This window comes from Hippoglossus hippoglossus, chromosome 4 (assembly GCF_009819705.1).
Source record: "Hippoglossus hippoglossus isolate fHipHip1 chromosome 4, fHipHip1.pri, whole genome shotgun sequence".
NCBI classification, from domain to species: domain Eukaryota; kingdom Metazoa; phylum Chordata; class Actinopteri; order Pleuronectiformes; family Pleuronectidae; genus Hippoglossus; species Hippoglossus hippoglossus.
The window spans coordinates 8385549-8407914 of record NC_047154.1 but is presented as its reverse complement, the minus strand read 5'-3'; the positions used below and the strand labels follow the sequence as shown (position 1 = coordinate 8407914).

The 22366-nt window shown below is 40.5% G+C and overlaps 2 protein-coding genes across 2 annotated transcripts; one reads left to right on the top strand and one right to left on the bottom strand.

Moving 5' to 3' along the window:
- Window positions 1-2333: 2333 nt before the first annotated feature.
- plpp6 (phospholipid phosphatase 6) lies at window positions 2334-21851 on the top strand. The gene is made up of 4 exons (XM_034583097.1): window positions 2334-2348; window positions 15530-16137; window positions 19294-19708; window positions 21691-21851. The coding sequence occupies exons 2-3, from the start codon at window positions 15657-15659 to the stop codon at window positions 19659-19661; spliced, it is 849 nt and encodes a 282-aa protein (XP_034438988.1). The 5' UTR covers window positions 2334-2348; window positions 15530-15656; the 3' UTR covers window positions 19662-19708; window positions 21691-21851.
- prdx6 (peroxiredoxin 6) lies at window positions 7563-14437 on the bottom strand. The gene is made up of 5 exons (XM_034583098.1): window positions 14270-14437; window positions 11629-11785; window positions 10056-10199; window positions 8788-8934; window positions 7563-7906 (listed from the first exon to the last, which is right to left on the bottom strand). The coding sequence occupies exons 1-5, from the start codon at window positions 14359-14361 to the stop codon at window positions 7781-7783; spliced, it is 666 nt and encodes a 221-aa protein (XP_034438989.1). The 5' UTR covers window positions 14362-14437; the 3' UTR covers window positions 7563-7780.
- Window positions 21852-22366: the final 515 nt, after the last annotated feature.

Genomic DNA, 22366 nt, shown 5'->3' with positions numbered 1-22366 from the left:
AACTGTCCTGGATATGAACACCTTGCACAATTGGAGCCAAACCTCGCCCCTATGCCCTCAACCAATCGTGAGTCACTCTCAGTTGTCAATCATGATGTTTCACCCCATTTTTATTGAATCAAATAACTCATTTAAACCCAACTTACCAGAAAAAATGATACTTGACTGACTGCTTCAATCCAACTATTTACTACAGACATGAGAGTGAAGTTGATCTTCTCATCTAACGTCTAAAGTGTATTTTTTTTAAATGTCAAATTTATCCTTTAACATATGAACAATTCTTAGTGTGTCTTAAAGTCTCAGAATCATGTCAGGGGCCTTTAATCTTGTTTATATGTGAACAATAATCAATGTGAGGGTGCTGGAGTTTTTCAGAGAACATGTGAACACTAGTGTGCACAGTGTATAGTATAGTTTGGTCAAAGTTGGACAAAGCTGCACCCTCAGGTGGGCTACAACCATACAGTCACCAGTAAAGGGCAGCTCCTGACCCATGACTGCAGACAGATTTGGGGCAGGCTGGAGGAGATGTGCAGCCTCCCTCAACAGCCTGTGACCTCTCAGTGTGTTAGCGGTGAAGTCCACCTCAGCATCATGGCCACTGGGTCAGTCCAAGGTGTGAAGCTGCTGACCCGACGTCTAAGCTGTTTTCTCATGTTTGTTTCTTAACAGAGAAGCGTGGCAGTGTGGTGGCTCCCAAACATGAACCAAAGTCTCTCAAACTCAACCCCCACAACCAATTTCCTCCTCCTTGTATAGTCAGACCTACCTATGTATAAATAAACATGTGTACAGGCCATCAAGTCACCTTTCCTCCCCACCATTCCCTATTCAAATAAACATGAGGGGTGGGGGCGGGGTGAGGGGTTAATAGGGCCAGGTTTAGGGGAAAGGAGGACAAGGGAGGGAACGATGGAGGCATGGAAGGTGAAAGGGGGTGGGGGGGCTCAGGGGAGCTCATTACGCTCAGACAGAGGAGACATTAACCCACATACACACACTCTGACACACACCTCTGAAACTTCTTTAACACACGCAGAGACTTATTACTCTCCATGTGTAACATATTCTGGCTTAAAGCCCCATTAACACACAAAGTTTTATAAGTGCACTTATTGAAAGCAGTAACCCAGAAAACTCACTGGTTCCCGGTGGGGTGAAACCCGCAAGCTACATTAGAACATGAGAAAGGAATACAGGTCTACCTTCCAGGACGGTAAACGGTGTAGCAAAGACACAAAGGTGTCTTCTTTCTGTGGTTTTAAGGTGGAACCGTGTCTAGAGTTTGAGAGAACTTAACATCCGAAAACATTCACATTGTTCTCGCCATCGAGGCAAGAACAGGCAGATATATTTGTGTCATCATAGCAATATCAAACGGCTCTTTTTGTCTTTCCCTGGCTCTAGGTTATCTTGGCAGTGTTTGTTTACAAGTGCTTGTTTTATGATCATCGCTTTAATTGAGAGTTAACCATGGCTCTGCTCTCCCACTGTTGGATGAACATAAACAAGTGCTAAAGCAAAACATCTGTTATTCTGTCAGCTCTCTCTGTGTGTGTGTGTGTGCGTGTGTGTGTGTGTGTGTGTGCGTGTGCGTGTGTGTGTGTGTGTGTGTGTGTGTGTGTAAGCGCACATGACCTGGAGTGTGAGAGCCAGGAAAGCCAGACTGGTTTCATTATGCTCCAAACTAGGCCCATTATGGTTGAGGAAAATAATCCAAACCCTAAACAGTTGCTACGGCAACGCCATGTCACCTCTCTTTTTCTCCTCAATGTCTCTCGCTCACCCTCGCTCTCACTTTTTCAATTTCACCGCGGCAGCCTCCACCCATTCTCTGCCCCCTCCTCCTCCTCCACTCTCTCCACCACATCACACTGAACACACACAAACTGCCACGCACTCAACATCTCACACACACACACACACAAACGTGGCACTCGCTCTGTCTCCCCTCAGCGATAGAGTTTCACAAGCACATTCCCTTTAACCTCTCACACCGACTGCCCTCTGCTTTAAGAAAAATAAACCATCAGTGGAAAAGAACACAGAGGATAAAAAACAGCAACAGGGTTTTGGAATTGTGGGGTCTCTATCTTTTTCCTTTCTGCTTTATTTTGTTTGGTTTTTGGCGTCTCCACCTCCTTTCCTGTAAGGCTGGAGTCAGGTTTCTGTGTGAGGACAACAGCATGAGGAGGAATTGAATCAGGTCCTGTTCATGGTCAAGTTGCTTGTTATTATTGTGACTGGTTCTTGAATTTGTTCACTGGATACATTTTCTACTCATTACCTCATAAATGTCATAACTGGTGCAAACCATCATGAAGGCCCCCAAAAGTGAAGCCAAGGTGTCTCGATCGCCACCTGGTGGCTGGCTGCGGTATAGGTCATAGATCCTGCCTCCTCCATGTCAGTGGATGGGACATTGACCAAAGAAATAATTCAAAATACATATCAAAAAACATTTCTCAGAAATGATCATTTTTGATTTTAGATTGACGATTGACAGCTGAGACTCCTGATTGGTCAACCGTGTGAATTGGTTCGACTCTGGCCCCAAATGTGCAAGATGGCAGCATTCATGCCCAGGATACTTTGGCTTAATTTCTGGATAGTGGGAAGAAGTGGAGATGCATCGTCCTATCTAGATTAGAAGACAGATACCAGTCTATGTTAAATATATGTGTATGTTAAATATGTAGCTACAGCCAGGGGAAACATTTAACTTAGCTTAGCACAAAGACTAGAAACAGATGGAAACAGTTAGCCTAGCTCTGTCTGATGATGACATCTCTAACACTTACTACTAAATAAGTTTCATATTTGTTTAATCAAAAACAAAACAATCTAGCATTAGTTTAACATTATTTTGTGAGCCAGGCTATAGCTGTTTTCCCTGTGTCCAGTCTTAATGCTATGTCAAGATAACAGGCTGCAGACTTTAGTCTCAAATTTAACAGAAATAAACGTGGAATCAATCTTCTGATGTAGTCCCAGCAAGAAAGCAAAGAAGCATATTTCCCTCCATTTTTTTCTGAAAAAGCTGAAAATGTAAAACCCTTCAACATATTTTGAGTGCGTCTTGAGTAGTAGTGCTTCTTCTTGTGGCCTAGCTGGTGGTCTGTGTTTCGCATTAAGTTGTGTTTGATGTCTCCTCTTAATGGCATAGACCCCTGCATTATGATCACAAACGCACACGCACACACACACACATAAAGAGGATCACTTTATTATGTGAGCAGCCATTTGCCTTTTCGCTGTGATAAAGCTGTTGGCGCTGTGCAGGGGTTGTTTGAAAGCCCAGACACCCTTCGCCATTACTCAGGTGATATGCCAGTGGCTGGTGATCAATGTGTCTCTAATAGAGAGAATGGGGGGGAGCAAAAAGCAAGAGAAAGACAGTGATATTAATAGAGAGAGATAAAGATAAGCACAGAGAGTGATTGCACTTTTACCTTCTCATTTATCACCCGGCTTGTACGGAGCACTAACTGGCTCTAACCTGCTCTGCGGTAATAGCCTGTCTGGATGCCGTATTTACGAGGTGTCATCAAAACAATGGCATTTATCTCGGCACTCGTATCATACACTTTCATCCCTTTTATCACTATGCCTTCACCTCTGTGTGTGCAGACGTGTGTGAGTCTGTTGAAAGGCACTAGCGGGAGTGAGGAAAGCTCAAGGGTGAGTGTGGACTGCGAGGCGCTTAATGCTCCTTAAAGTTCAGCCAAATCCTCAGGTCAACATGTAGGTTTGTCTGTCTGACCTTCAGTCTTCTCATCTCTATCAGTACCTCTATCTTTATCCCACTTGGTAAGTTGGTGCACAGAAACGCTTTCAGAGGTTCAGAATTAAACTGCTCTGGATAATAAGGAGGATTAAGCAGCAGCATGAATGAGGAAGAAAGTAAGAGAAGGACTTGCCTGTTTCGTGCTTTTGTCTCTGCTGAAGAAGCATAAACTCTGATAAGCAGTTGGGCGAGGTGGGGGAGGTGCTAGTGTGTACTTGGGTGTTCAAGTGTGTGGGAGACGTGGAGAGTGGGGCAGGCGAGGGTGCCAGGCGATGTAGGAGGGAGAGAGGCCGGGGGCGCGTCTGGAAAGCATCAAGCCATAGCTCGGTGTATGTGAGAGCACATGCGCATGTGGGCGTTGTGTAGCAGCTCTGGTCTCTGGCTTGTTAACCTGCAGGTCATGGGCAGCTTCAGGTGAGGAAGTCAAAGCCTGGCAACCAGCATGGGAATAATGACCTCTTCCATAGAAAGCTCCAGCTCATGAATAAACACCCACACATAGAAACATACATACTGCGTGTGTGTTTGTGTGTGTGTGTGCATGGTGTTTTTCGTTCTGTTGCCTCCCTACGTCAAAGATCTGCTACACCTTTGAAGGCATTCTGGGAAATATGCTTACTTGCCTTCCTGCCGAGAGTCAGATGAGGAGACTCATGTGTGTACACTGAATTTATAGCCAGCAGCTGGTTCGCACAGCTTAGCATTGCATAAATACTAGAAAAGGGGAGAAAACAGTTATCCCTGCTCTGTCTAACAAAATGTACCCACACATCTAAAAATCATTAACACAACATATCTTTTCCATCTATTGCCATACAAAATTTAAGTTTAAAAACAATTGGCTACACGTGAACTGCTGTTTGGTGATGATGTTGGTATCCACGTCCTAATGGTTTTTCATCTATTTTACACTAAATGGGATTGTAATTTAGAAAGTGAACATCATAGCCTATTGAAGAATTGAAACTTGCGACTGAGACCATGTTTACTGACATTATAAATCAAGAGAGAACCCTTTTGTCATAGACTTCTATAGAAACACACTTTTTGCAACTAGCGGAGTGGCCCTCTGCAGGTCATTTGAGAGAATACAGGTTTCAGGCACTTCTGCATTGGCTTCACTTTCTGTGTTATGTGTAAAAAAGCTCATGTTTTTCCTTTACAGAGGGTTATGGGCTTTGCCAACTACAGTGACTTCCTGGAGCCTTGACACCACCATGACATTGCCGTGCCATCACCACATATTGTCGTTTTTACAGATACAAATGAATGTTAATGAATGTACTTTAAGAATGTGTTACCCTCTGAGAAAGCCATGCAGGGTAAGCTGATTCCCCCTGTTTATACTCTTTAACCTAAGCTCTGCTCAGCAGCTGCTGGCTGTGGTTTGAGCAGAATGGTATCAATGGACACATCTGCCTGTTGGCAAGGAAGCAAATAAGTGTATTTCCCCAAAATATGAAACTATTCCTTTAAGTCTCTGAATGCAGCCAGATGCATGAATGTTGCTGTAGCAGCTACAAACATGAAGCTTGTTTAGCTGTAGTGCATTCTCTTCTGGTCACTATTCCCAAGGACAACTGGAGCCGTGTGCGTGTAAGAGGAAAACATCTTCTCTGAGATAAGACATGTTTGACAGGAGGCCTCTCCTCTCAAAGCAGAGAGAGTATGTGTGTGTGTGTGTGTGTGTGTGTGTGTGTGTGTGTGTGTGCATTACACTGAGAGAGAAAGAGAGGGTGAGAGAGAGAGCAGCAGCTGGTATTGTGTGTGTGTTTTGCCCTATGAGACCTGGCTCTTTGCTGGTGTTATATTACATGTGTTGCAGAGGCGAGGTGGGGTGAGCAGGCTCGATAGCCCAGAAGTGAGGGAGTGACAGATGAACAGGAGGCAGGGAGGGGGGAGAAACAGAGGTGGTGTGGGGCAGGGGTAGGGGGGGATTGGTTGGTACTTGGAAATGAAGCGAGTGTCTGACACCCAAAGCACTTCTCATGCTCTGGCACAGGCTATTGTCGTCTGGAATTTGAGAAATGCATTTGATCTGTATACGGTGCGTCTCTGTGGGTGTTAGTGTGGATGACTCCTGGGGACAAAGTAGCCACCAGAGAGGGAGAGGGACAACAGACGGAGGAGGTACAGGGCAAGGGTCCCCTGATTGTACTTTCATCACACTTTTGACAAACCAGCAATTTTATTGAGGAGAATGGAGATGTTGCTTTTTTTTTTTACCTGCATCTGCAATTAAGACAAGAGACAGAAAGGAAACCTCTTTACTTTTATAGGTGGACTGTGTTAAGTGAGAAACTGATGATGAAGATAAAAGAAGAATAACATTCCAGTTCAAATTGTCTGTATGACAGGAGTGAAAAGAGGGAGGGCTCACAGATATTTTATCTGGCCCTGCACACACTATGCCTCCCTCCTTGCTCAAGTGCAATCCCATCTCTTCTGTTTGACCTCGGCATTCCTCAGACTCAGAGTGAATGCAAAGGCCACAGTTTCAGTGTGTGTGGATGTGTGTGTATGGTGTGTGTATGGTGTGTGTGTTTGATCAGTGTTCACCCTCTGACTACTTGAAGTAATTCATACGATTCTCATCCGTGCAGTTTTAAGGGTTGAATAACTCAAAGGGGAAACCCACACCTCAGTCCTGGCTTCAATGTCTTGTCTACAGTTGAGGTCGACCTGCTGAGACGATTTAACCATCTCATCTTGCCTTAAAAAAAAATAACTTCACTTCAGGTTTTCATCCATCTCTGAAATACAGAGGGGTAGTATTGTTGCTTTATGGATTCATACAAACATGTTTCTGTTTATATTTACTGAGGTAATTCCACTTTATTCTAGTTTTAATCAGCTTAATGAGGGTAAATGTATTTATTATTGTGTAATCACTGTTAGAGCCTGTTCTGTTTGTGAAATGAAACCTTAACATGTTAACACCTTCACAATAAATGCAATAAACCCGTGAAAGATGTTACTTGAAAGAGCCAATACAAAAATATAAAAATACTAAATTATTGTTGAAAGTTCTGCATTAAAATTTCTACAGAAGAAAGAAGTACATATGTGCATTTGATTGGGATTGACAATATGAATCTGAATGATTATGAAATGAATGATGAAAATTAACTTTCAAAAACGCTATACATGGATGTTTCTGACTTTTCCCTAATCTTTACTGTTTTTAGTCAAATAATGAATACATGTATCTGTGCAGGCTTCAAATTGATATTAAAGTGAGTAACTGCTTTATCATTATGTATTTTAGCTGAAATCAGTGTGTGTCAGATGTTTGAGGTAAACATAATGACCTAAAAAGTACAATATTTACTTCCAAAATGTGAATAATAAAATAACAGCAAATGGATACAAGTACCTTAAAAATTGCATTTAACTGCAGTACTTGAGTAAAAGTATTGAGTGGAAAGGTTCGAGAGCTCAATGTTTACATTAAGAAAGCATAATGTAGATGTCGCTTGAATGTGGCCGAGCAGATTTATCATTAATGGAAAAGGTAAATAAACTAGCCATGTTCCTGTGGTACCACTCCCTTTCACAGCTATTGTTGAGAGCAGGTTGGTGCTTTCAGCCATTGAGCTGTCAGACAACACCATTGCTGCACCAATCTTTGTGCATATACTGCCACCTATTGCTGAACGCTGGTAGTACAGAAAATGCAGCAGGGTGTCATTTATATTTCAGTTTGTGGAAGGACCCCTAGTGGTGGCAGAGACTGTTGTAAAACTGTGAAACAGCCCAAAGACTCAGACAGTTAGTGTGAAAAAGGTTTTTTATTTAGGAATGGTAAACAAGGCACTTTATGATGACACTATGTATTTAGTTCATAGCTGGGCAGGTGGCTCGACTTCACACACCCGTCAGAGAACCAGGTAAGTACATCTATGCTTTGGGTTAGATCTACATGTGACTCTTCAGTCTCATGACTCATGTCTGAGTCTAAGAGCTGTAAGTTGGAGCAGGATGAAGTCTTCAGGGCTGAGTGTAGCGCAAGTATTTCTTCCCAGAAGGCACCTCTTTCGTTGTCACACCGTTGGGGAAGAGAGCAGCAGCTTCACTATCAGAGAGTGAGGGAATGACCATGACCTTCTGACCGGGCTGAAAGAGACATAGGAACAGGTAAGTGTGGTTCTAGCCTTTGTTGTGATGATACTCGTGCAGCAGCCTCATGTGGCCCCTGAGTCATGTGGCTTATGGTCATTTTGTTTAGTGTAGCCTCTCAAAAAGGTTTGGATGTGATGCATGAATTTTGAATTCAAATCTCGTTCCTATTGGGAGTGAATGGACTCTTGTTGGCAGTTGGCTTCATAGTGTTGGAGGAGGGAGCGTGGGAGTCTGCACCGGTCAGGTTCAAACTTTGGACTGACTGTCAGGTCTATACTGTATCTGAATACAATTAAATTGTTGGAGATGTTGTTAAAACATTTCACTTTATCCAACAATGGAAAAATATTTGAAGTACAGACAGGGGGATGGAAAGGGTAATGGCACATATGACTCTAATAAACTCTCATATGTGCTTTCTTGCTGAGGTTAAGATGAGAAGATAAAAAAATTTAATAATATAAGAATAATAATTAAAAAAATTAGAAGCTGGAGCAAGGACACAGTCAGCTCAGCTTAGTACACGTCGCTTCTCCAGGCACTGTAAATCTATTGGACTAAAACAATTCAAAAGAAATGGAGAAAAAAAATTTAAATGACATAATTGGCTCAATCAATTAGTACTGATAATGATTTAAGTACTATACTTAAAATATGTTGAAAGAGAGTTCTTTTATTTTCATTATAATATTACATCTGAAATGGCTGTGTATCATAACATTGTTCTGATGTCCACACTGTCCTCGCCTTGTTTTTGATGTCAGCACAGTTAACTTAAGTGTTATGACAGAATCTGAGGACTGTGCATCCATCTGGTTGATTCCAATGATCAGCCAGGCAGCTGACAGATACAAATACAAAGTTTGAGTGTGTACCTTCCAGTCGACCGGTGTGGCAACCTTCTTCTGTGCTGTGAGCTGCAGAGAGTCGATGACTCTGAGCAGCTCGTCAAAGTTCCTCCCTGTGGTGGCCGGGTAGAGGATGGACAGCTTCAGCTTCTTATCAGGGCCAATCACAAACACCTAAAGTGGGTTGAGAACACAAAGGTTTAGCATATCACTCAGAATATACATCCTTTTTTGATGCAAGTATGTCCATAAAAACAAGCAAATACATGATGTTTTTACTCACCTAAAGAATTCATATCATTTTTCATACAATACATTTTCTATACCAAATCACGCCATAATTTTGCTCTAACTTAATTTACTTTCTAGGCAAACGGGGAGCAAACTGGGTGTGGCAGACAAATACTTGCATTAATAACTTAATGAATATTTAATTTCTGTTAATAAATGTATATAATTTGTTGTGAAGGAACATGTTAATTCGGATTTGATGAATTATTAATTTATGCCGGCTGTTGGAGGGTGAGAGTGGTGTGTTTCACCCCCCCGCTCCTCTGAAAGCTGAAGCTCTGTCAGTCAATGGTGGAGGAAGTACACAAACATTTTTACTTTAAAAAAGTAAAAAGAAAACCAATTCTACTTGAGTAAAAAAAAGTATTTATTTACTTTTAAATATACTGCTGCTGCCGACACACTTCGCGCTCATTAAAAGGGGGCGGGGTCTAACTTTAACTAACCTGCTTCAATTGGATAAAAAAAATATGAAAAATAATGTGAACATGTAACACGCAGCACTGTAAAAATTAAGTGGAGTAGAAAGATCAGATATTTGTTGGTATATGTAACGGAGTAAAAGTGAAAGGTAACTGTAAACAAAAAATACACAGTATCTAAGTAAATGTATTTAGTTACATCCACCACTGCTTTCAGGCATGTAGCTACATAGTTTTAATCTGCTGTGAAGAAAAACTTGGTGCGGTTTCAGTGTGATCACCATGAAGCACCATCCGCTCCAGCAGGACTGATGACATTTCATTTTGTTCGTAAAGAGCAGAAATAAAACCCCAGCATTTATGGAAACTGTGTGGTTCTTTTGCATGAGCGCGTATTTGCCTGAGGATGATTTGGAAAGAGTGGAATCGTAGGAGCAAGAGGAAAAGGAGGAAGTGATTGCTGTTATACTGGGCAGCTGCAAAATTTGGCATTTTGCCATCTGTTGGTCTTTGTTTTTCTAACGATACACTGGTGAAGAGGATACGCGTTAGTACGAGTAAACAGGAGGAGGGGTTTCTTACACAGCGAGCAGTGAGGGGCATTCCATCCTTGTCGATCTCATCGGGGTCCAGCATGCCCAGCTGAACGGACAGCGCTCTCTTATGATCAGCAATGATGGGGAAGGGCAGAGCACCTTCAGCCTGATTGTTGAATGCCATCACATCCTACTCACAGAGAAGGGACAAAGGGTTTATGTCAGTGTCATCCTTAGTTATTTATTCTCTCCATCCTGACTTAACGACAGCAATAAGTTACAAGTCACTATGAACTACATGCTGAGGTACTGTACGGACAAATCTGCTATGTCATAGATAAGCAGGTGGCGCCACTGTTCGACGAAGTGACGCTGGTCCAGTGAACTTTGACCAATCACTGGTCTGTTTGAGGAGGCGATATTGTAATGTGGCAACCCAGGTAAAAATCATCAGAGTGAATTCCGTCTGTGCCGAGGGTGGAGATTAACCATGAATGTTTGACTCCTCAGTTTCCACCAACACAGGCAGAGTTACAGAACTTTCAAGAGTTGGATGCAGGATTTATAATTATACTGATTTCATGGAGTTATAGTTCCAAGTGTCTTATCCTCCTGAATGGCAAGGTTTCCTCTTAAAACCAATTCAGTTACATTATTGGATTTGAAGGATTGGTTTAGATTAGATAACATCAAATTAAATCAATTACATTGTTTAAGTGCAAATTAATTAAATTTTCAATTATTTTTAACTATTTAATTTAAAACTTAAAATGTGATTAAATATAAATAAATCATTACTTTGATCTAAAATAATTGCATTAAATTAAATTAAGGAAATGTAAATAAAAAAATAAACAGAAAAATGTTATGATATCAGGTTTAATTTGATTTAATTAGACCGTTTCATTAAAATTTAATAAAACGCCTGAATAAAATTATTGAATTTAAACCTCTAAAGAATGCATTTTTATTCAAAAATATTTTCTGGAGCCACAGCAGTTGTGTAAACATCATCTCTGATGCTGGATTGTTTAGATTTGTCTGTAAGCAGCTTTGAGTCATACCAACTAAAACCTGTCATCAAAATATGTTTTAAGCTCAATATTTTGTTTTTCCTACACACTGACAGAATGAAGCAAATTTCAGCAGGTCTCAGTCTCTGGACTCTCTCTTTACTTATGAACTACTTTTAATTACTAAAACCATTTTTAACTACTCTTAAACCAAAAATGTGACGATAGTATGTTACAATTTAAAGAAGAAGTATCTGAAATAAAAACAGGACAACAAGCATGTACGTAAAACATGGATCCTCTCTACAATAGATTAACAAGTGGAGTTAAAGGATAATAACCATAGGAGCACAGTGACCTATGAAACTACTGTTAATGTTTCTAGATCATAACCTACCTGCAGGCTTCAAACGTCAGTGTTACGTAATAAAAGTAGAGGAACGTTAAATGCTATAATTAATGTATTCCACCCACAGTTGTCTAACCTGTTCAAAAGTTGTTTTTTAACCTCTGATAGACCTCAATCAATCAGCGGTAGAGTTATACAGTGTGTGTGTGTGTGTGTGTGTGTGTGTGTGTGTCTGTGTGTGTGTGTGTGTACCCGACCTTGCTCCAGTTGTGGTGATCCTCAACACTGTCGATGGACAGGGCGATCATCTTCACGCCACGTTTCTTGAACTCATCGCTGACCTTGGCGGCACAGGCCAGTTCTGTGGTGCAGACCGGAGTGAAGTCCTTTGGGTGGGAGAACAGGACGCCCCACCTGCAGAGGAAAGGATACACATCAGAATCATCAGAAACCTCAGTGTGGAAAAAAGCTGTATTAGGAACGTACCAAGGTCATTGCCATGTAACTCTTTTTAAGACCGACCTTGGGTAAAGGTTAGATTTTTATGGAGTGGCCGTGTTACGTCCTGCTATAGGTTCAAGTTAGTAGCCATATGTTATATGGAGCAAAAAGCTGCACAGATATATATAAAAAGACAACATTTACTAAGCCCTCAGTCATTCAGGTCTTGATGTCTTCAGGAGTTCTACATATCTTCATAGGCAACACAAACAGGAAACACCAAAAAAGGCGAGCAGCGAATAAAGATTTCACTGCTGTGCCTTTTGAGCTATTAAATGTTTGCATTTGTTCTGTCTTGTGTGTTTTTTCTACTCATGAATTGATACACACATATTCTTATCAGGGACACACAAAGTCCAGAATTTCAAAATGTTTTTAAAAGAGTCAAAAAGACTGATAGGAGAGTTTAGAGTTTAGACAATAGAATTAGGGGTGAATGCAGGGATGGGGCCAGAGGGGCATTGACCACAGCTAGTGTGTAACTGTCCCCTGAAGCGCCCCTGTCCTGTCAGGCTTTTTTTTTTTTTAATTAGCCACACTTCTAACAAAACTAACAATAAATATGACATTTAGATTTTTTGCATATGCTTTTGGAATAACATACTGAGCTTGGACATGGAATAATAATAAAAAAATATATATTCATTGTGTGGCTTCATTGTGGGCTGTGCACCAAGGATTGTTCATGGATGTTGGGCATATAATTGCCCCCTCGGTGTGAACTGTGGCCCCTTAATGGCCCCTGAATTAGAAGAGGTAGAAATGGGTCATACAACGGTTAACTTTTTAAATGGATAATTCCCCTGAGTCACACATCACATGAGTTTCTTCCCTCGCATGATTCTCCTCATTGTGTTGTAATGTAGTGTCACATGGGGTAGAGGCAACAGTAGAGCTCCTCCTCACAGGCATTGTGATCACTTTTTCATGGAGTGATCAGAGGCCTGGATTAGAGTGGAATTGGTTTGTTCAAGTGGAAAAAACTGGAAGATGGTGTTGATTTAAAGAGTGACATGAGGAAAGGTTTTGTTTGGCTGCAAAACCCGTCTGTTTGTATCAAACAATATAGTCGACATTAGCTGTTCTAAGATGCCACCTTTCCTTTTGACTGACTCCCACTGGCGGAAATGAGCTCAAACCAGCCTTTGCTGAACAACAATGAAAAGCTGAAAAACTAGGACACAATTACAACAGATGGTTGCCTCTCTTATTCAAACATCCATTACCATTGAGGAAAGAAGGAATATAACTGAGCGGAGTCCTTACATTGATAAATAGACCGTTTCAGCATCATAATTAAAGTACGTCTGACTGGAAACTACAGGGTCATTAACATTAGACAACACCATATCTGCTCAAACATTGAGGGTCCAAAGACTGAGTTGCAAATGGTGGAAGTAAAGCTGCCGTATTATCAATGTATTGTTTCGATTAATTATTAAAACATTTGGTCCATAAAATGTTCAAATGCCTTCTTTTATCTGCATCTACAAACCCAATGCCGGGGTGAACAGGTTTTTAGATCAGAGTGAATGCCAACAGCGAGGCACTGCCCCAAGTTCACACAATACAGGCCTTGTCCTGACCGTGCAGCATCTCACTAATGAAGCACCTGGAGTCTGCAGCTGAAACAAGTTTGGTGGTCTTAGCTGTTTCAAAACACAAAGACAAGATATGATAAGATTTATTGATCCCATAACAGGGAAATTCACTCGTTACATTAGCATGAGGTAGACAAAGGAAGACATGAAACTATAAAATAGGCAATAAAATAAAATTTAAAAAAACTGAGAATATGAACATAACACTCACCTTTCAATACATATGGAAATATATATATGGTTCACATATTACAATATTTTGGGTATTAGTATTTTTGTTGTATCACATTGATGTTGTAATATGTTTATCTAATAAGAAGGTTCATTGCAATTATTTCATATTTTAATCTCTATGCAATTTCTCTGTAAATGCTGTTTGGGGTATTTTTTTATGTTGCTTTCTCAGTTTGTCGTGATGCCTTTATATTTCATTTAAAGCACTTTGAACTGTCTTCTAGTTGAACTTAGCCAATGAACTTGCCCGATCTGATCCGCCTCTCATGCTTATGTAAGCCTGTCTCATTCAGCCAGCAGGTGTCGCTCCACAGTCACACACCTCCACGCTCAATCACGAGATCTGCTCTTTTAATTCAGACTTAATCCTTGAACAGCTCAGACACGTATCAGCTCCTCGGTCTGACTACAGGCCTTCACAGAAACACATCACATGGGCCAATGCAACGTTGCAAGACCGATTAAACAGTTTTTTTTAACGTTCTCCAAAAAACTAAATAAACTCTGAATAAATCAGTCTGCAGAGAGCATGCCAGTGTGTGGGTGGAGCCGGCGCACTTACGAGCTGCCCAGGAAATCGTGGAACTTGATCTTGCCGATGGTGGTGTCGGCCTCGAAGTTGGGGAACACGTCTCCCAGCAGAAGTCCAGGCATGGTGCTGTGTGTGTGTGTGGGTGTGTGTCAGAGAAGGACACACTTTGTTCTCTGGTGAGAACTGCGCCATATGACTGGACCCGGAAAGGGAGGGACCACAGCTCAGTGACGTAAGCTCATCCACCAACCAAATCAATTTCAAGATTCAAGAGTCAAGATTCAATTGTTTGTTGTGCATATTGTCATATGCACAACAATTTAATTGGTTCTACACACAAGCAGAAATGTATCAAAGGCATAACATTTATTTTAAAGAATCAACATCATAATTTGTACTGTACATGCTACACATGCGTAAAATCCAGTAAGTTGACGACTGGATTTTACGCATATACACAAACAATAACTGACGCTTCACCTTCGTGCTTAAAAGAACAAAAACGTTTTTTACAGTTTTATTGACAAATCATTGACGGTCTGAAGTTCAACATAAAAATATTCACAAGAAATTTAAATTTTGTGAAGAAAAGTTAATGCAGGAGAATGCATTTAAATTAAAATTAGAATACATATAAAGAAGAAATCTATATTATACTGTGTACATACAGTATATATGCTACAATAATAGATCTGTCTACATCAAAAGTCCAATTCTAACAATGAGTTGATCTTAAATCCTAAATCTTACCTATTACTATATATTACTATATATCAAAGTTTACTTCTCAGGATCGACTATTATAGTTTATTTTGAGTCCACAATGCAAACACTATATAGAAATAAAGAATTAAGTGATGAGGCAGAGTCCTTTTTATATATTTATTAAATACAGATATTGATGACATTTATTTTTTCATTATATAATAATGGCATTATTATTAACTCGATTTTCAGAATGTATATATTTACATATATACATATATTTAAGTAAGAATGTACATACACACACACATACACTAGAGATTCTTTCATGTACAATATTTTTTTTAAATATATTAAATCTTGATACTTTCGGTTGTAGTTCAAAAATACAAATACAGTATAACATGCTCGTAAAATATTTGTATTCCTATGCCAAAGGAGATACGACAGTAAACCTTGAATCTCTTTAATAATATAAGTATATAAGTAATATTCGACCAGCTCTTATCTGACTTCCACTGAAGTACTTCCGGGTCACCCAGCTTCCGGGTGAAAACTACGGCAGCCGGGATGTGAACAGTGAAGCCACAGCAGATGAGCTGAAGACGCGATAGACCCTCAAATCACTGCAGAACATCTGGTACTGCAGAACATCTGGCGCTGCGGTGCTCCCACTCCACAGTCAGTCTACACCGGCACATTCACAGACAACATGCCGTCTCCTAAAGCTAAAAACCCGGCTCGCAGCGGAGGAAGCCCGGTGTTCGGCAGCTCCAACGGCCGCTACGACTTCAAGTCACTGACGAAGCCGCTGAACCGCTCCTCGCCGCCGCCGCACCTGCTCCAGCGGCAAGGCTCCGACCCGACCACGGCCCGGCTCCGGGCCTCGGAGAGCCCCACACGCCGCCGGGGCTCCAGCTCCTCCACGGGCTCGGCGCCGGACGAAGACGGTATACGGCTGAACCCGTCTTTCATCCGCGTAGCGCTCAGCTCCCTGCTCGCCATCGACCTGTGGCTGTCCAAGCGGCTGGGGGTGTGCGCCTGCGAGGACGCGTCGTGGGGCAGCATGCGCCCCCTGATGAAGCTGATCGAGATATCCGGACACGGCATCCCCTGGCTGGTGGGGACCGCCTACTGCCTGTACAAGAGCGACAGTGCTGCAGGACAAGAAGTCATGCTCAACCTCCTCATGGGTAAAACCACATCTCTGCTAACATGTCTCCGTCTGACAGGGGGTTAGAACCATACAGTCTATGGTTAGAACACTGTTAGAGGAGGCCTCCCCATTTCCCATTGTCTCCACCCTGGCCTTGATCCAGCTGTTTTCACCCCACTACCTATAACCTACATGTTTTCTTCAGCTGTCCTATGACATTTGTTTTGTCAGCTGCATCCCTCAGCTTTGCAAATAGGTGAATGCTTCAGTTCCAGCGATATAGTGCCTACATTTGCAGATTGTATTGTGTTTTGCAAAACTCTTCTCCAACCCACCACGCTTTATTATTGCTTTTATTATTATTACCAAACATAACTTCCAGTGTGTTGTGTCTTTTAGGATTGGCCCAACCCAAACCAAACACGGGTCATCAGATATAATGGTACAGATACTATTTTTCCCTTCCCAATACTATTCCGAGACATGAACCTTGGATATCGGCCGATACAGCGTACTGATCTTACACCAGTGCATTTAGAAGATAACGTGTAAAACCTGTTTTAACAGTTGTATGCTACTACTAACCCTGTATGGAGGTGACAATTACTATAATTTCTGTATGGCCTGGATCAGGTTAACCTTTAGGATATGTAATTACAACCTGGCTAACTGTACCGTGGCTCCAAATTTCCCATCATGCAACTGACAGCTTGGTCGTCGAGAGAAACTCGACTACTTTGTCAGTTATCTTTCGTGCTGTGGAATTGATCACATTGTTTGAATGAGGTCTCTTAGTTTGCTGCTGCGGTTCGTCCTTTTTGCCCTTTGCCTAGGTGAACTCCTCGTGCGCCTCCGTGTCACGGCTCTTCAGGTGCTTTGTAAAATTGCGAGTTAGTCATCATGTGGATTCACTCACTTTTTATATCATCAAAAACTAATTATACACAAACTTACTGGACAAATGAACACTTTAACCAATAATGACAAGATCTACCTCAAATGACAGAAAAGATCTTAAACACAAAAATTTAAACCAAACTTATTTTTTTTGACTTTTTATTTCATCCTTGTCCATGTTTGGCAGGGTTTGTGACCTATGCTGTAGTAAGCCACCAGGGGGCAATTCACAAATTTTGGCTTCACTCTTGGGAAGCTGTCAGGTCTTTATACAGTCTGTGGTTTTGATTTGACAAGGAAAGTGTCCTTTCAGAGGTCTGGTTGTTTTCAATGTTTACTGTTTGTACTTTGTTGCTGGTGTTACAGGACTTTCTGCTTTTCCAGTAGTGTTGGCTGATTGCAGTGGCGTGTTCTGTCACACACATTCACAAGTGAACAATGCAGGTGGAGGCAAGCCTGCCTCTAGCTGAATGTTGTTTGTCTATGCAGAATACATCCTGCTGTTGATAGTTGGAGGGGAAAAATACAACAAAGACGAACACAAATAATGGATTTCCACGGAACTTGGTGTAAAGATGCAGTATGGCTCAGGGAAAAACCCATTCAAAAAAAAATGTTTTGACCATTTTCTCAGAGAATCATTCATGGATCTTGAAGAAACAAACATTTGGGGCAGTTTGATTGAATGGAAGGGAACAGATTGGCCTTCAAACAGTCAATACAGATGCTGCTTGAGCAAATTATGAAGAATATTTTGTGACCTTTTATACTTTGTAGATATTAGTTTGTTCGAGTTTACCTATTGTAAGAAATCTGAGGATAAAGCACTTTATTGCTTTTGTTATATAATCCTGATTGAACAGGGTGCATTTGTATCAATTGTGTTATCAATTGTGATTGGTCATGAAGCCTCTGAGTTTCCTTCAGGAAGACCTCACTGTTTGTAGGAGGTACTCTGCTGTGACACGAAAGCTTGATGCAAGGATTCAGTGGAGTTAACGGGTTATTTCAGTAAACATGGCCTCTGGTCCTACAACAAATGTTTGTAGGATTTTGGAGCCTGATGGTTATCAACCAGAGCTTTAAACAACCGCAGGCGTTTGAATGCCGGAGTTTTCACTCATGAATAAAAATGGAGTGTTGCATAATGATTTTACTGAAAACCATTTGCTGTTCTCAGCAGGGATTTGTACGGTGCCGTCTGACTGTTGCATTCAATTTTCAGCAGTGAAGCAACTGTTAATACATCTCACTGCTCAATTCAATGACACATAGATATAAAAAGTCCAGTATGCTGTAAAGAAGGGTAGGGATCACCCTGTTCACTACCAAATATCATCATACTGTATATATGTGGCACTATAATGTTTTCACTCTTCATGAGAAAGTAACAAATTTGTCTTGAAAATATACCAACCTCGAGAGAAAACAAGTATTAAATAGTGGTTGTTCTGCAGCATTTATTCCTTTCAGCTCCATCTTACTGATTAAATCTTTGTTGCTTCACTTTGGCAAACAGTATTTAGAAAAAGTCATGTTGATTAAATTTCACATGCTACATTTTAAATGGACAAAAAATGCAAAAGAACTTCATGCAATCCTCCATTTGACATGTTTTGATCTGAAAATGTGTGTTGTGAAAAAGTCCATATCCAGGTTGCTTGAACTGATATAACCACATGGTTGGTTTGTATGTTGTATGTATGTATGTAAGATTACACAAAAAAACTGATCTGATTTCCACGAAACCTGGAGGAGGGATGTGGTATGTGTCAGGGAAGAAGCCATTCAATTTTGGTGTGGATCTGGATCAGGGGAAAGATCCAATATATTTTTTTTCACATTCAACATTGAGTGATGGGGAGTTTTTCAACATTTGCATACGGGTATCATCATCTTACACTTTTGATGTCATTTGGCATCATGGTCTGCGCATTAATGATCATGGTATGTAGCAGCAGTGCCGAAGTCAAGCCAATACACGTGCTCGACCAATCACAAGTCTGTCTCAACTTTCAATCATGATGTTTCACCCTGTTTATATGGTGTCAAATAACTAATTGAAACCAAACTTCAAACCACCACTGATCACAGTACATCAGTGTGAGAAGAGAAACTATCACTCAGAATCAGGTTCATGTCCAATCCACTAACGTAATGTAGCCGTTCTCTTTGTCTCTTAATGTTTCAGTCAGGCACTTCTTATGTGTTTATCAGTGTCCTCTGTTTCAGTGTGCTTGCATGAATACAGATTCCTCACACATTAGTCTGTAACATATCTCTTTCTGTCTTTTAGGCTTGCTGTTGGATATCCTCCTGGTTGGCATTGTTAAGGCAGTGGTGCGTCGACGTCGGCCATCACATAATCGCATGGACATGTTCGCCACCTTTTCCGTGGACAGCTACTCCTTCCCTTCCGGCCATGCCACCCGTGCCGCCATGTGCGGACGTTTTTTCCTGACTCACCTCGTGCTGGCCGCCCCGCTGAGGGTCCTGGTCCTGCTGTGGGTCGGCCTGGTGGGGCTGAGCCGAGTGATGCTGGGCAGGCACAATGTGACTGATGTGGTGTTTGGGTTCTGGATGGGCTACTGGCAGTACAACCTGGTGGAGATGCTGTGGCTCTCCCCTCAGACCCTGCAAGGGATGGTGGGACAGTTATTTTAACTCAAAGGACTGAAGGAGGAGGGAACGTGGCAGTTTAAATCTTGATTGTAAGAGCACCTGCACACCTTTTTATGAGCTGATCGATGGTTGTTTGTCTCGAGAGGAGATCTCTATCACACATAGTTTTCATCTTCTGTTGTCTTAAATCAAGCTTCTTTTTTATTCATACAAGACCTGAAGGGGGCAGATTTGACCAGTTTACCTCCTGAAGCCCACAATGAAAATTGAAGTGTGACAGTTGCTTTTAATTTGGGAAATTAGCTTGGCTGCAAGCATACATTTGCTGTTTATTTCTGAGTATGATTTTTCCAGTTGTGAATCCAAATAGACACCTTGTAGGAGGATAGCTTAGATCATTTTCGATGGTTAATGTGAATCTAATTCAAAAACTAATATTTATTTTCTCTCTAGACTTTAATTACACAGTATATACTCATTAGAGGCAACAAACTTAATTAATTAATATTATATAAATGGAAATGATGCATCACATGGATTCCTGAACTGAGAAATTCTTCTTCAGTGTCACAGCATTCACTATAGCAAGGGTTTGTGTGATCACACCTATCGCCTTAGTTCACCTGTGTTCTTTCATTCAGGAAATTCCTAGGAACGGATCTTAGTACAAGAGACGTGAGACACCCACTTGACAGTTCATGCTCCTGTTCACTTCAAGTGAACACATCTATTCACACATCCATATCACTTTGTTATTCCTATTGCTTTGACAACTTCACACAATAATTCAAAGTATATCACATAAACAGATGACTAATTAACTTGGATGGAAAACCAACACAACTTAATCATTTTCAGGGCATGCACATAAATAACTTGTTACCATGCACTTTATTGTCGTCATATAAGTAAACCGTCTATACTCATAGAATCACTACTTAAATCAAAATTCATTAAAAAAAATGTGCCATGGTCTAAGGATAGAAAAAAAAAAAAATATATATATATATATATATATATATATATATATTTCTATCTTTCTTTTTCTTCTTTTTTTTTTTTTTTTTCCTTAACAGTTTATTCAGTCAGAAGAAAAAGAAGTGTGTGTGTGTGTGTTGGAGTCCTCTACTCTAAGCATTGACCATTTCAATTAGTTTAATAAGGATAAAGAACTACTGTACAATACATTTGTCAATAGGAGGAAGGAATATTATTTATTGAGTGGACTTGAGTCTTGGTACCTTTCTTCACATCGTCACTGCAAAGCATGAGCATTCAATCTACTAAAATGTAACCACCTGAAGAGGGGTCACCACTGTTAGACTGGGCTGATGGTAAAGGGGTAACAGATCTGCTGCTTGACCTCAAAACATCAATAATGGCTGTATATTTATGATTTGTCTTTTTGGTTGCTGTTAGAAGTTAAAACTTTATTTATAAGGCAAACAAGTGAAGTTGGAGTCACAGAAAAGAAAAAAATCCTGACAAAGCGAAATGAGATCTGTGACTGTTCAGGTTTAATCAGCCTCGGACTGACACGACACGAATGAAACAAGTTGTAACGCAGTCCTCGGGGGAGGGAAGCAAATTAAATTACCTATAAAGTTTTCAGTTATACCTGAATGAGGATTCAGGTATAACTGAATATGACTGAGGATAATATTACTTACAGTCATAATTCTCATACTAAATCTCTGTCCAAGAAAATAGTGTAATATTGAAGAAATAACGAAATTATGATTTAAAAAAAAACATTTGTTGTACCTGAATCAGGATAAAGTGGCACTTTAAAGTTTTCCACTTAAAAAAAAATGGCAGTTTTAATGTTGGCATCAGGTTTGGGTGATGACATCTCAGCTGTATTATCTGTTGATGTCCTGGTGCACTGCCAGGGTTCATGGATAAGTGGGCAGAACAGGGAAGAAGGGAAGAGTTTTGCAACCGACTGTATGAAGAAATAGAATCAGACTAGAGCTGGGTGATATGGTTAAAATTATATTAAGAGACAAGTTTTCCTGATGAATGTCACATTATTTATTTCTGTCAAGTTTAAAGACCAATTTTTGCTCAAGAGTCAATCAACCATTCAAATTTTGATTGATCGTAGGGCTTAACAAGGTGCGACTATACCTCTGCCCTTAACTTTCGACAAGAGTGAGGAGAAACTACAAAAAATAACTTGGTAAAAGAGAGAGCCGCAACTGTGGGCAGACAGAAGTGCAACAGATGCTGTGTGTGAGTTAACAACTCAACAGGACAGAACTGAAGCATCTCCAACTATAAGTTTTATCAAAAAGGAAGATTAACAACGGTTTGGACCCATTTTTCTGCATCTGTTCTGATTTTTGCAATTTTACGCTTTTGATGTGAATCAAAGGACTTATATAAATATACATGTATATTGACTATTGTCATAGTGATTTTGATGAAAATTATATTGTGATAGTTATTGTTTTATCACCCAGACCGAAATAAGACCCAAGTTTAACCTGCATATTTAGTCTGAATTCCACAGTTCTGTGGAAACAGTCTCTAATGCACTAACTTGAATATGATATGTGACACTGTGGAGTAACGGTTGGACAGATTTAATAATAATAACTTTATTTATGGAGCACTTTTCAATACAAAGTACAAGGTTCTGCACAGCAAAACAAATGCTTAAAATATGGAAATAAGTACATAGAAGTAATATAGTAATATATGTCTAAAGGACAATAGCAGCCTGGCATCCTAAGTAAATTTAG